Source organism: Saimiri boliviensis, chromosome X (genome assembly GCF_048565385.1).
Source record: "Saimiri boliviensis isolate mSaiBol1 chromosome X, mSaiBol1.pri, whole genome shotgun sequence".
NCBI classification, from domain to species: Eukaryota; Metazoa; Chordata; class Mammalia; order Primates; family Cebidae; genus Saimiri; species Saimiri boliviensis.
In genome coordinates, this window is record NC_133470.1 from 12,071,153 (window position 1) to 12,086,192 (window position 15,040).

The 15,040-nt window shown below is 39.7% G+C and overlaps 1 protein-coding gene across 4 annotated transcripts in view; it reads right to left on the bottom strand.

Annotated features, from left to right (window-relative positions):
- The window catches only part of ASB11 (ankyrin repeat and SOCS box containing 11), a 34,905-nt gene extending 20,116 nt beyond the window's left edge, over positions 1-14,789 (bottom strand). Inside the window, exons 1-2 of one of the 4 annotated variants that reach the window (XM_010336591.3) lie at positions 14,475-14,789; positions 2,452-2,531 (exon numbers count right to left, since the gene is read on the bottom strand). In XM_010336591.3, coding sequence (XP_010334893.1) covers positions 2,452-2,531; positions 14,475-14,655 — 261 coding nt within the window. In that variant the 5' untranslated portion in view covers positions 14,656-14,789. Of the gene's footprint in view, positions 1-2,451; positions 2,532-13,415; positions 14,438-14,474 lie in introns of those variants that run through there. The other 3 variants (XM_003920339.4, XM_010336585.3, XM_010336583.3) reach the window with 3 other exon arrangements.
- Positions 14,790-15,040: the final 251 nt, after the last annotated feature.

Below are 15,040 nucleotides of genomic sequence, written 5' to 3' on the forward strand. Positions count from 1 at the left end.
AATACTGGAGAGGCCCGAAAGATCACCTAGAGTAGATCACCTCAATTGTACATGAGAAAATGGAGGAGTAGAATGTTCAAATACTTTTTAAGACTGGATGTCAGTGACAGCCAGCACTGTAACCAAGAGCTCCTGAACCTGGGGTTAATATTTTACTCACATTTACTCACATTGGCTTAATGTTTTACTCACATTAACCACACTATCTAAATGTAAAACCGAGTTTATAAAAGTAGACGAATACATTTTGTACTAGTGTGTAAGGGTAAAGAAGTAGGGGTATACAAGAAAAAGTTGAACTTTTCCATAAAGAATGCCCCTTACACATTTAATGACATTATTGAAGCTAACATGCTTATTAAGTATAGTCAGTGCAATGTGGGATCCTGGAACAGAAATAGGAAAACAAAAGAAGAAAAACTGGTGAAGTCCCAATAGCATGCAGTTTAGTCAGTGGTATTGTATCAATATTAACTTCTTATTTTTGACTAATGTACCATAGCTATGTAAGATGTCAACATTAAAGGAAGTTGGGTAAAGGGTATTATGTGGAAACTCTCTATCCTTTTCAACTCTTCTTTAAAATTATACAAAAATTAAAAGTCTATTAAAAATATGCCAATAAAAATATTGAGGTGGGAAACTGAGAGAGAAGAGGTGAGTGCAAGACTTTTCACTGTGCACCGTTTTATTTATATTTATTTATTTATTTATTTATTTGAGACGGAGTTTCACTTTTTTTACCCACGCTGGAGTGCAGTGGTGTGATAAGGGCTCACTGCAACCTCTACACCCTGGATTCAAGCGGTTCTCTTGCCTCAGCCTTCCGAGTAGCTGGGATTATAGGCACCCGCCACCATGCCTCGCTGATTTTTGTATTTTTAGTAGAGACAGGGTTTCACTATGTTGGCCAGGCTTGTATTGAACTCCTGATCTCAGGTGATCCACCCACCTCAGCCTCCCAAAGTGCTGGGATTAAAGCTGTGAGCCACCGCACTTGGCCAGTCCACCTTTTTAGATAATTTTTATTTTTGAACTATGTGAATATATTACATGTTTAAAATAATCAAATCACATCAAATTTAAAGTGCTTAAAAATAAATAAGCAAGTGATAAAATCAGGTACAAAGTTCATTTGATCATTACTGGCAATGCTGATTTCCTTTTGCCTCTCCTTTTTAAGAAGTAACACAACTCATAAAGGAGAAATCAAAAAACACGTAAATGAAAAATACAGAGAGAGAGAGAGAGAAGAAAAGAAGAAAGGAAGGAAGGGAGGGAGGGAGGGAGGGACAGTATACCCAGCTGTTTAAATTAAAAATGGCATGAAAGCCAGATGATTGCCAAGTTGTGGAAGAAAGATATAATGGCTCACCTCCTCTGTATACATGTAGACTCTAAAACATACAAAGTAAATGGAGCCTGCACACTTTCATTTGTCATTTCACAAATATTTACTAGGCCCCTACTCATTGTTCAAGGTGCTGGGGATGCAGTCATAAATATAAATAAAGTAGCCTTCATAACTAAGACTTCAATAAATGTTCCCTACGGAGTCAGATTTACCCATTGTCAACCTACTTTAATGACTGATCTTGAAATAGTGTATCATTGAGATATGCAGCCTCTAAGATAGCACCAGTAATCCCAGAAACCAGGCATTGGCTCCCTCGTGTAATCCCTTCCCCTTGAGTGTGGGCTGGACTTATTGACTCAGACTAATGAGTAGAATATGGAAGAAGTGACAGAATGTCACTGCGGAGATGAGGTTATAAAACAACTGTGACTTTCTTCTTAGGTACCTCTTGTGCTCTCTCTGGGAGAAGCCAGCTGCCATCTCATGACACAGCCCTGTGGAGAGGCTCATGTGGCAAGGAACTGAGGTTTCTCAACAACCATGTGAGTGACTTTGAAAGCAGATCCTGCCCTATTTGGTCCAGGAGATGATTGCAGTCCTGGCTGACATGTGGCAGCCTGTGAGAGATCCAGAGCCAGAATCACCTAGCTAACCTGCTCCCTGGCCCACAGAAACCATAAAAATCCAAGTATCTGCTGTTTTTTGCCATTATGTTTTGAGGTCATTTGTTAGGCAGCAATAGCTTACTAATTTTATTTCAGGACTGTTGGTGCTAATGCATGCTGGAAGAGCATGAAGTGAGTTAGTGCAACACTCATTTGAGAGCACTCTCTATCATCCCTCATAGGGAAACTTCCTATGAGGTAAAGGAAAGCCCAGAAGAAAAGGAGGGAACTGGGCAGAAAATGAAGGAGCTCTCCAGGAAAGGAGAGGCAGAAAGAATAAATGGTGATGCATGAGAGGACATACATGCCTAGAATGGCAATGGTGGGACCTGGATAGGGTGAGCCAGACCTCTGCTACAGCCAAAGCTAATAAAGAATGATGCATAATTATAGCATAAGCATGAAGGATCAAGTCTTCAGTTCACTTACCTGTGCAATTAAAGTTTTAAGGGCCAGTAAGCGCCCCTGAGCCGCAGCTTCATGAAGTGGGGATCGATCAGCCCAGCAATCTGAAACACAAAACAAGTTCAAAGTCAAGGACTGGAGACTTCTTCCTGCAACTTGTCCACACTGCCTACCTAATGTGAGAGGATGTTTGGGGGAAGAGGAGGGAAGCAGGTATCATGCATCAGGCTCTCTTGTCAGCCACTTTCAGGGAGACAAGCTACTGAATGTAAAGTCCTTTACGGTTTGGTGGTGTGTGCCAAGAGAAGAACAGTCAATCTCTCTGGCTTTTGGGGGGCAATTTTAATAAGCAATAGATTTAGTTTACAAATATAGTGCCCAGTGCTTGAATCTGATAGTTCGCAATAAAGCAAAATGAAGGGCAAAGAAGGTCAATGAGCTTCTACACTTTTATCCTTCCCCTGCCTTTCAACCTCACCCACACCCTAAAGACTCAACAGCCTATGCACTATGAAGGAGACTCTAAGGCAGGGGTATCCAATCTTTTGGTTTCCCTGGGCCACAGTGGAAGAATTGTCTTGGGCCACATGTAAAATATACTAACACTAACGATATCTGATGAGCCAAAAAACAAAAATCACACAAAAAAACTCATAATCTTTTATGAAAATTTACGAATTTGTGTTGGGTCACATTCACAACTGTCCTAGCCCATGAGTTGGACAAGTTTGCTCTAAGTGATCAGGGAAAATGTTTTCTTCCCCCAAATTCCCTAGGTAATTTTATCTGCTTCATTTGACAATGAAGACATACCTATTATAATGCAGAATGTCATTTTTTCAGACGATTTAATCTTCCAAAAGTTTTTCCCTAAAAGCTTTGTTGTGGGCAGCTTAGTGTGATGACTGAGCAGGGGCCAGTGGAGCCAGACTGCTAGGGTTCAAGTCCTACCTTGATCACTTTCTCTGCCCAATTCAGCAAATTGCCAAAATTATTTGAACCCCAGTTTTCTTACTGGTAAAATGGAAATATAGTAATCTGGTATTTGCTAAGTGCCTTGCTCTCTAAATAGGCCAATCAAATACAACCATGATGTTAGGTGCTCCAGACATTTTATGATTAATATAAGTAAGCACAATAGAGTAGTGTCCTAAGGAACAGTCTTAGAGCTGCCTTCCAGACATATTTTAACTATAATTGCTTGTCTGCAAACAAGACTAACTAGTTTAAATGAGCATTTGAGAAGTAACCCCCCCATTAAAGCTGCCAAAGGGTAATCAATTATTTTGGAAGAAAATCTATTCCAATTTGCAAAATTTGGGACTTTTTCACATTATATTTGCGCTTTTCATGCACTGAATAGAATGTAATATAATTTGGATTTATCACGAAGGCTCCTTTTAACATCTTGTAGGTGATCCTAATGGTGTTAAGAACTCAGGTTTCCACACCTATATTGGTGAAACAAAAATCCCAGCAAAAATGGAATTGTGTGAATTTGAAATAGCTGAAGGCCTTAAGGAAAGAAAAAATTTTCCAGTGGATGAGAATCAGGGTTAGAAACATTTCAATAAGCCCTCTTCCTACATTGAAACTCAATGTATGAACTTCTCTAACCCTTGGGTTCTGAATATGGGAAAAATTTAAATGTACTTTACAGAGTTGGATTGATATTGGAGCAACTGGTATGAAAATGTGATTTTCAATATATCTAGATATAAAAGTAAATTTAAATGTAAAACATAGATGTGTGTATATACATATTTTTTTAGCATTGTGCACTGAGAAAACCTGAACCAGAGGTCCTTAGAGAAATGTTGATCCCAGGTGTGGGCCAGGAAAAATATAAGATGGGCCTTAAACACCTTGCAAGAAAGTAAGAAAGTGCTAAAAAATAATAATAATAATAAAATAAAAAAGAAAAAGAAAAAAAAAGATGGGAGATGTCAGAAACACACAGATGCTGGCTTGATGGGGCTTCCACTTTACAGGGCTGGACTGATATTGGAGCAACTGGTATACAGGACAACTTGAGTATCAAAATAAACAAAGAGATAAGAGATTATATCCTATCAAGTAAAGAAGAAGTCCTCACTGATATAAATGAATATATACCCAAATGCCCATCAATGACAGACTGGATAAAGAAAATGTGGCACATATACACCATGCAATACTATGCAGCCGTAAAAAAGGAAGAGTTCATGTCCTTTACGGGGGACATGGATGAAGCTGCAAACCATCATTCTCAGCAAACTGACACAAGAACAGAAAACCAAACACCGCATGTTCTCACTCATAAGTGGGTTTTGAACAATGAGAACACATGGACACAGGGAGGGGAACATCACACACTGGGGCCTGTTGCGGGGAGGGAAGGCTAAGGTAGGGATAGCAGAGGGTAGGGGGATTGGGGAGGGATCACATTAGGAGAAATACCTAATGTAGATGATGGGGGGGATGGATGCAGCAAACCACCATAGCATGTATATACCTATGTAACAAACCTTAACAATCTGTACATGTACCCCAGAATTTAAAGTATAATAAAAAATAAAGAAATTTTCACTACAACTCTAAGAAATGAATATATAAACACACAGAAGAGAAAGTGCTTTCTCATAATAAAATTCCCACTTAGAAATTGAAGAAATAATAGTATCAGCCCCAACTCATCTCCCTGCAAAATAATTACTAATTAGAAAAGGAACAGGGGTAATTTTATGGAACAGAATTGTAGACGTCATGTTGCCCAAGTGATCAAAGTCAACATCAGCAGTGATGGAACAGATTGCTGTCTGATGGAATGCGATGAGCAACATCATGTGTCTTAAGAAGAAACATAACAAGAAGAACACACCACCACTTCTGTGATCTTTCTGCCCAAAATGCATAACCCAAATCTGTTAAGGAGGACACTGTGCACCAACCCAAACTGAGGGGACATTTTACAAAATAATTGAGAGACTGAGGAACAGCTCCAGATTGGAGGAGATGATGCCTCAGCCTCCCAAGGTGCTGGGATTACAAGTGTGAGCCACTGTGCTCGGCCAAAAATTTTTAACATGAGCACATATTGATTGCATTTGGTATCTACCCTTGTCTTTAGTTGGTTGAGAGTTGACAAAAAGAATATTTTCAAATCTCTTTGAACATTTATAATTTGCATAAACTGTAAATATTGAGACAATGTATGCATATAATTCTCAATTACTGAGGCTTTTCCTCTAATACATCTCTATCTCATTCAATGTGAAATGTATTTCAGATGTTACGCTCTTGCCTAATTGCTCTTGGAAGTGAATGCAGGCACTGGAGGCTAGGACAGTCTACCCATGGCTGCCAACTCAGGACCCTGACCAATGGAAGAGGCAAACCCATAGCTGTGGCTTTGTCATTTCATTGTTCTGACAATAGACAGTCAACCTGAGTCACTTGAAGGTACTATAAGTATTCCACTCAAAAATAAAAACAAGATTTAAGTGGCAACTTGCAATTAGAAGAGTTAACTTAGGTTATCGATACAAATGTTTTCATTATTTCTAAAACTTGCCTCCAAGTCGGCTGTGGTGATCCTCAATTTCTAGTAACTTTCTGTTACTTATCAATTCCATTAGACTCAACTCATATATACAACATGGATAAATCTCACAAACCTCATGTTGAGTGAAAGAAGCCAGAGACAAAAGAACATGTACTGTGTGATTTGGTTTCTAAAAGCAGCAGTTCCCAACCTTTTTGCCACCAGGGACTGGTTTCATGGAATACAACTTTTCCAGACTAGCGTGGGAGGAGGTGGTGGTAGTTTCAGGATGAAACTGTTCCACCTCAGATCATCAGGCATTAGATTCTCATAAATAGAGTGCAATCTAGGTCCCTCGCATGTGCAGTTCACAATAGGGCTTGCACTCTTATGAGAATCTAATGCCACCACTGATCTGACAGGAGGCGAGGCTCAGGCAGTAATGTTCCCTAACCTGCCGCTCACCTCCTGCTGTGTGGCCCAGTTCCTAACAGGCCACGGACTGGTATTGGTCTTTGGTTTGGGGGTTTGGGACCCCTGCTATAAAGTACACAAGGAACGCAAATTTGCCTTGAGTATTAGGAGTCAAAAGCACGCCAAGTAGGGGTGAGAACTGTCTGCAAGAGGGCATGGTGGCGGCCATGCTGTTAATATGCAATTTCTTGCTTTTAGATGCTGGTTCCTGATTGTGCTCACTTTGTGAACATTCATGCAGTTGTTCACTTAGGATTTGTGCATGTCTCTGTATTTACATCATACTTTCATAAAGAGTTTTTAAAATAACACAGACTAGCTCTCTTTCTAACTGTAATCTCTGATCCTCTTCACAGCTCCTGGCCTTTTCCTACTCCCAGGGCAGAGTGTGGCCTTCTTTAGCCCACCCAGCAGCTGGAGACAGAAGGGCAGCATGTTTTTCACATGCTTCCCACCTCCTCCTTTTTTTCTTTTTGAGATGGAGTTTCACTCTTGTTGCCCAGGCTGGAGTGCAATGGCGTGATCTCAGCTCACTGCAACCTTCAGCTCCCGAGTTCAAGTGATTCTCCTGCCTCAGCCTCCCGAGTAGCTGGGATTACAGGCAATGCACCACCACATCCAGCTAATTTTGTATTTTTCGTAGAGACGGGTTTCTCCATGTTAGTCAGGCTGGTCTCAAACTCCTGACCAGATGATCCACCCACCTCGGCCTCCCAAAGTGCTGGGATTACAGATGCGACCCACCACACCTGGTCCCCACCTCCTTCTTCTAGGGTCTAACTCCTCTAGCATCTTGTAAGTGGGGAGAAACAAGAGGGATAGGAAAGGGAAATAGGACGGGATATGTTAACTGGAAGAGGAGGCTGGTCCTGCTTGCTCAGTCTCAACTTCAAGCCTCACTCCAGATCTGTGGCATGGGGCTTAGGCCCACACACCTTTCCCACCCATTGGCATTTGGCCACCTCTCCTAGTGTCTCCCATCACTGCAGCATCCTCTGATGTCCCCCATTACAACCCTATGCCTCTGAGATCAAGGTAACAAGCCTGTGGTGCCATCTTTCATTCTACCAAGAAAGAGGGAATGGTGGTTGTCCTGGGCTTCTCCCTCACCACACCGCTGCTTTCCAATTCTCTTCCTCATATTCATGTGGCATGGGGAATTCAGCAAGTTGTCTTTCTAAGCAGATTTCCAACTTGAGAGTGAAATACCAGGCTCCCCTCCTTCTGAATGCCCCTTATCTAAACTTGTATTTCTCCTAGAGTACCCATCCCATAGCTTTCAATGAAGCGGGGAAGAGCCTTGCTCTTATGAATGGTAACACCCCAAAACGCACAACAACCACTGCTCCACATGAAGCTGTCTAATGGTTAGGAAGCATCAGAAATAGGGCTGAAAAACAAGTTATGGGGACTTTAGAATACACCTTGTTCTGGTTTTAAGAACTATTGGTTTTTAAATTTTGCTTATTCTCGTGGTAGACTGACTTGTCTTGGGATGCTGTGATATCAACCTCCTCTCTATAAATCAGGGATCCCTATCCCCCCGTTCTGTGGCCTGTTAGGAACCAGGCCGCACAGCAGGAGGTGAGCAAGTGACACATCTTCTGTTTTTTTTTTTTTTTTTTTTTTTTTTGAGACAGAGTCTCACTCTGTCACCCAGGCTGGAGAGCAGTGGCATGATCTTGGCTCACTGCAACCTCCACCTCCCGGATTCGAGCAATTCTCCGGCCTCAGCCTCCTGTCTAAATATCTATGGACTGAAGGTGGGATCCAGTGATCCATCTGGTGTTCTAGACATAACACCAAAGCCCAAGGACAAAAGTCGCTAGGACCAAAGCCACGTACCACCACTCCCAGCTAATTTTTGTATGTTTAGTAGAGACGCCATTTTGCCATGTTGCCCAGGCTGGTCTCAAACTCCTGATCTCAAGGGATTCACCTGCCTTAGTCTCCCAAAATGCTGGGATTACAGGCGTGAGCCACTGCACCCGGCCGCCTCTTCTGTATTTGCGGCCACTGACCATCACTTGCATTACCTCCTGAGCTCTGCCTCCTGTCAGATCTTCATTGGCACTAGATTCTCATAGGAGTGTGAACCCTATTGTGAACTGTGCATATAAGGGATCTAGGTTGGGCGCTCCTTATAAGAGTCTAGTGCCTGATGATCTGTCACTGTCTCCCACCACTCCTAGATGGGACCATCTAGTTGCAGGAAAACAAGCTCAGGACTCCCACAGATTCTACATTATTTTGAGTTGCATAATTATTTCATTATATATTACAATGTAATAATAGAAATAAAGTGCAGAATAAATGTAGTACACAAGAATCATCCTGAAACCATCCCCCCAACACCCCCATCCACGGAAAAAAATGTCTTCCATGAAAGCAGTCCCTGGTGCCAAAAAGGTTGGAGACCACTGCTATATATGATGTAAAATAAATCAATTGTACCGCCTTAAAAGTAGCAATCCTTTTTTGTTCCCAATGGGAAACTCTCAAGAAAGTATTTCTAGTCCCATAATTTCCCAGTATTTGCTCCAAAGGACTTTCAAGGGTTTTCACACAGAACCCTTTTCCAGAAACTGCCACAGTGGGGTCTCCTGCTTTTCTATTCTTGTTCCCAACAGAGTCTCTCAGTCTTAACCATTCTTATTTTGCAAATTGGAGTTAATTGTGAGAAACTGGGGATAAAAGTTACTTGGTAGCTTGGGAGTTTTTCCATTCCCTTCAGGAAATATGCAACTGAGCTCTCCAAATAAATGAATGCTTAAGTAGGACTCAATCATCCTCTTCTAAGGCAATCTATTTTTAGTTTTTTGGCAGACTGCCTGTGTCACAGGGCTGCAAACACATCATGAAGATAGTTTACTCTACAAATATGTTTGCTTATCCCTGATGAGGTGTACAGAAAATGTTCAAGTACTTTTTCATTTCCCCTTTTGAATTTTTCTCAGAATGTGATTTGTATTTCATACTGTTTGAATAACAACTTCACAACAACTTCTAAAACCATATATCTCAATAACAAAATTGGTTCAGATGGAGAACAATTGTTAAAGTTCTAACAATTTGAGATAAAAACCAATTAAACTTTCTTTTTGTAATTTTTATACTAATTTCAAAAAGTATTTCAGATTACTGTTTTTTTCTTGTTTTTTTGTGTTTTGTTTTTTGAGACGGAGTCTCACTCTGTCACCTAGGCTAGAGGGCAGTGGTGTGATCTTGGCTCACTTCAACCTCTGCCACCCGGGTTCAAACGATTCTTCTGCCTCCCAAGTAGCTAGGATTATAGGTGCCTGCCATTGCACCCGGCTAATCTGTAGTTTCAGTAGAGACAGGGTTTCATCATCTTGTCCAGGATAGTCTTGAACTCCTGACCTAGTGACCCACCTACCTTGGCCTCCCAAAGTGCTGGGATTATAGGCATGAGCTACTGTGCCCAGCCTCAGATTACGGATTTTTTTTTTTTTAATTTAAAAAGATGACCTAACTGGTTATAATCCCCAGTGCACATGGAACAATCTTTATTCTCTTTATTCAAGTTCTAAAATCATATGAGGCTGGGTGCAATGGCTCACACCTGTAATCCTAGCACTTTGGGAGGCCAAGGCAGGCAGATCACTTGAGGTCAGGAGTTTGAGAATAGCCTGGCCAACATGGTGAAACCCCGTCTCTACTAAAAATACAAGCCGGGCGCGGTGGCTCAAGCCTGTAATCCCAGCACTTTGGGAGGCTGAGGCGGGTGGATCACGAGGTCAAGAGATCGAGACCATCCTGGCCAACACGGTGAAACCCCGTCTCTACTAAAAATACAAAAAATTAGCGGGGCATGGTGGTGCGTGCCTGTAATCCCAGCTACTCAGGAGGCTGAGGCAGGAGAATTGCCTGAACCCAGGAGGCGGAGGTTGCGGTGAGCCGAGATCGCGCCATTGCACTCCAGCCTGGGTAACAAGAGCGAAACTCCGTCTCAAAAAAAAAAAAAAAAAATACAAAAATTAGCTGGGCGTGGTGGCAGGCGCCTGTAGTCCTAGCTACTCGGGAGGCTGAGGCAGCAGAATCACTTTAACCTGGGAGGTAGAAGTTGCAGTGAGCCGAGATCACACCATTGCACTCTAGCCTGGGCAATAAGAGGGAAACTGTGTCTCAAAAATAAATAAATACATAAATAAAATCATATGAAACAACAACTTCTGTAGGATTTGTTAAGGAAAAGTCATAAGGAATTTTAATTTTGAACCAAAATACAGATAAGAGCCTAGCAGAATTAACAGTATTTTATGTGAAACAAAGGTAACTGGGAAAATAGAATATATTTCCTGAGATATCTAAATTTTTAGAATAAAATTGAGTTAAAATGAATCTTCTCCAGAATGTCCATTCCTAGAGAGGAGATAAGACACAGTGAGCTGTGTTAGACACAATTTACTATGTTGCAGCATATTTGAAAAAAGACTCGTTTGAACTCTTGAGGGCAGGAGGCTGAGCTTCTGCCAAGGACTGGTTGTCCTAACCTAGGAAAAGCCAGCAGGCACCTGATATGCTACTTAGAGGACAGTTAGGCCAATGTTTGCGGAGACAACCAGCAAAGCTAAATAAGAGCAAAAGGCTAGGTAGAGGTTTGGGGAAGAATGAAACAAAGGCAATCCTATTGGAATGGAAAAGACAGGGGAAAAGATTCAGAAAGCTAAGTCAGGCAGAGGCATAGCTGTCAAATCACGGTCAGTCCATCAACAAGTGATTTTAAGGATAACACTTAGAATAGTACTGATTTTTTTGGACGTAGCATAAAATAGCCTTTTTTGGTTTTGAAAGAGGGCACTATAGTTCTACAACCTCTCATCTACACTTGTAAAGTTCCTCCAATTCTGAAAACCAAGCTTTTCCCCAAATTTGACACAAACTTGTTTAGCAGCAAAGCATGGCCAGGACTCAGGTTAAGCAATTTACTACTTTTCTTTGTATTTCCACCTAGTGTGAATATTTATATGTTCACTATAAAAAATCAAAATGTTTGATTGTGAGAGGAAGCTCCAGGCACCACCAAAAGTGCTGTGTAATGGACAGTATGTACATTGTATGATCTAACATTCAAAAGCTATGGAATTCTGAAACATGGCAGCTGAAGGGTTGTAAAAAACATGATCAATCTGTATCTACACTGTATTTTATTTCTTGATGACCAAGTCAGAGTACTAAACACAGCTTAGTACAAATTAGCAAAGGTTGAAAAATCATACCTCTCTCCTGAGACAATGCCTGCAGAAATATCTATGGACTGAAGGTGGGATCCAGTGATCCATCTGGTGTTCTAGACATAACACCAAAGCTCAAGGACAATGTTTTCAACTTTAAAAAACAACATATAATTGACAAAATAAAGAAGATTAAAAACCAAAACTAATAACAGTCAACCATGGCTTAATTCAACTATGGTGAGTGATCACCAAATGTAATAGTTTAAGCCACAAAGACAAACAACAGAATGTATTCCGGACTATGAAATACACCCCCCACCAAAAAAAAATAAAAAATAAAAAATAACTTTCCAAAAGCTTTTACAGCCCAAATAATGATATTCAATGAGGTATTCAGTGTTAAATGCAGCCTCCAAAAAGAAAGGGCTCCAGATCTACGAAAGTCTAACCTGTGTCCTGGCTAGGTTTTTCCTGCCCTTCCTTGTTTTTGACATTGCTGACAATAGTTTACAGGAATAGCATATGCTAGCAAAATCAAGAAACTTAACCTTGGGCTGAGACTTTTCTAAGTCAATAAGCGAATTTACTGATTAAATGTCATATATTTTCCCAACAAACATTTGTCTGACCAATGAAAAGCAAAGGTGATTTCTGGTTAGAGTTTGATTTCTGGTTTGAATTTAACACTTTCACAAAATTTTGCTCTTGATTTTTAATATAACTAACTTTAAATATATAGTATCTGACTGCCAACAGTGGTGTCAAAAGAAAAAGCACAGAATCACATGAAAAATACTAGTCCTGGCATGTTACTGCCTACATTCTTATAGAAAGACTTACTTAGCACTGGACATGGGGGCTCATACCTATAATCCCAGCACTTTGGGAGGGCAAGGCAGGCAGATCAGTTCAGGTCAGGAGTTTGAGAACAGCCTGGCGAAATTCTGTCTGTACTAAAAATACAAAAATTAGCCAGGCATGGTGGCGTGCACCTGTAATCCCAGCTGCTCAGGAAGCTGAGGCACGAGACTCACTTGAAACCCAGAGGCAGAGGTTGCACTGAGCCGAGATTAGGCCACTGCACTCCAGACTGGGTGACAGAGCAAGGATCCATCTCAAAAATCCAAAACAAAACAACAAAAAAACCAGAGAGACTTATTTACCAAATCTGGATATACTCTCTATTATATATGGGGGGGTGGTGGAGATTCATGTATATGTACACACACACACACACACACACACACACACACACACGAAGGAAATAAAACTGTGAAATTGACATGCACCATTCCCTGTCTCTTTAACAATAATTGAAAAATGTTTTTGACCTTAGAACACTATGCTACTTGCAAATTAAATGAGTGCTATTTTAAGAAATTGAACACGTAAAGATATTTGCACTACAGAATGAATGAACTATATTTAAGAGATTTGTATTCCAGCTCCAGATTAAATTCAAACCATGCTTACATGAGTTTTGACTATAAGAAGGTTTTATACTTTCTAAAGACTGCACTTAATTAAAAATCACAAAGACAGAAATAATGCACAGGAGCAACAGGAGAAAACATTTTTAACATGTTCTTGCTAATACTGACTTTGTTGGACTTCATCTCATTTAAACCAGAAGAATGATGTATCTATAAGAACACCAAAACGATTACTGAAAATTTTAGAAAGACCTTTCCCCAAATTAACAAATTAAATTGGAAAATAACTTTTCAGATGATGCTTAACTTGAAACTAAATAGAAGCATTACTTTTTTTTTTAACTAGTCAAATTAACATACCTCCCTGAAATGTGTGACAAATATAATCCCCAAAAGAAATCTCTTTCCATGGTCCAGACCTTCTGATACTTTCTGAAACTTCACAATTCTTCTCATTTTCCTCAGTTAATTGAAGCATTCTGATGCTTCGTCCTTGGAGATCTTATTTCTTTAGATAAGACTGCTGTTGTCTAGTGTCTCCTGAGTTGTCTAGTGTATTGGGATCACATAGCATAAGTCTATTTTGAAAGAGAATCCTGGATGCAAATTGAAATGGATACTAGATAAAGAATGATGTAATCCTGGAACCCTTGCAAACACTAAAAATACATAGGGAAATTCTGAACTCTGTTTATGAATAAATACTCCTCTATTAAGTGACAATCCAGCAGTGACAGGGATATCTGACTCATTTACTTCTGTAACATCTCACTACAATTAAAGTGACTCATTTCTTGAAAGAAATGAACACTAATCTCTACAAAGCATGAGAATTTAAAATGTTTTGCCCAATTCTTGGCATTTCATATTAAAATAAACTTTGTTTGGAGTGCTTTGCATGCTACCATATAAAATGGGTTTAGTGAAGGGCTTTTCCTGACAGCGACAAGTGGTTAATCAATTCTAATTGCAAATCACAGCACAAAAATGCATACAGCATGTCATGTTTGCTGCTTTAATTACAATTTATTAGTCATTATATTTCCTGAGAAAATTTAGTCTGGTTAGAATGCTTTTCATTGTTAAAGTATGCTTAAAAATTGTAAAGAAAATAACTATATACAAGTAATTATTTGGGCCATTAGAAATGAAGTTTCTCAAAATACTCTTAGTAAGCCACTAGCTGTTTACTTCTTAAATAACAACTGCTACAAGATCAACTAACTTGCAAAAAATAAAGCTGAAAATCCTCCACAAATTGATGCAGCCAACAGCATTTGCTACTTTAAGTGACAATTTTTCAAACTACCCACTTAAAATCAAACTATAAATATAATCTGCCTTCGAGAAGTACTATTCATATGAATTATCTAGGAGGGATTTTTTTTAAATACTGGGAACAAATTCATGTACTTTTACCTGAAATTCCACCATAGATCTCTTCTGCTATCCTAGCCGCTTCTTTTCTATTTCCTTTGACGATATAGAAATGGGTTAGGAGAGCCAAAAAAACTTTAATCAAAAGCTTAAAGAAAAAAAAGGTAGCAAACATTGTAATAAAAATGTTTTTAAAGCCATAGAAAACAGGACTATCTTCCATTTTGGCTTATGCTCTGTATAGGGTCCTAGGACTGCAAAATTTCACTGAGTTATAATTGGTATCATATGACATCTATTTTAAACCTTCTAGCACTCAGTGCTCCTGTTACCAAGAACTCAGTTTGTAAGTTCTAATCTAACTGTGATTTGGCAAACTGCATGTGCTGACATCCACAGCAGTGTTAAATAAACGAAAGAAATTTCCTTCTAACCAGAGACATCCAATAGTTCTAGAACTATATAACTCAAGTACTATCTAACAAATAAGATTCATATCCAAACCTTTTTTACTCCTAAACCCCTATTTTTGCTATTTTATGTTATAAGGCAGGGTTGAAAAGACAGAAACTTCTCAGATTCTATGAAGACAAGTTATTTGACATATA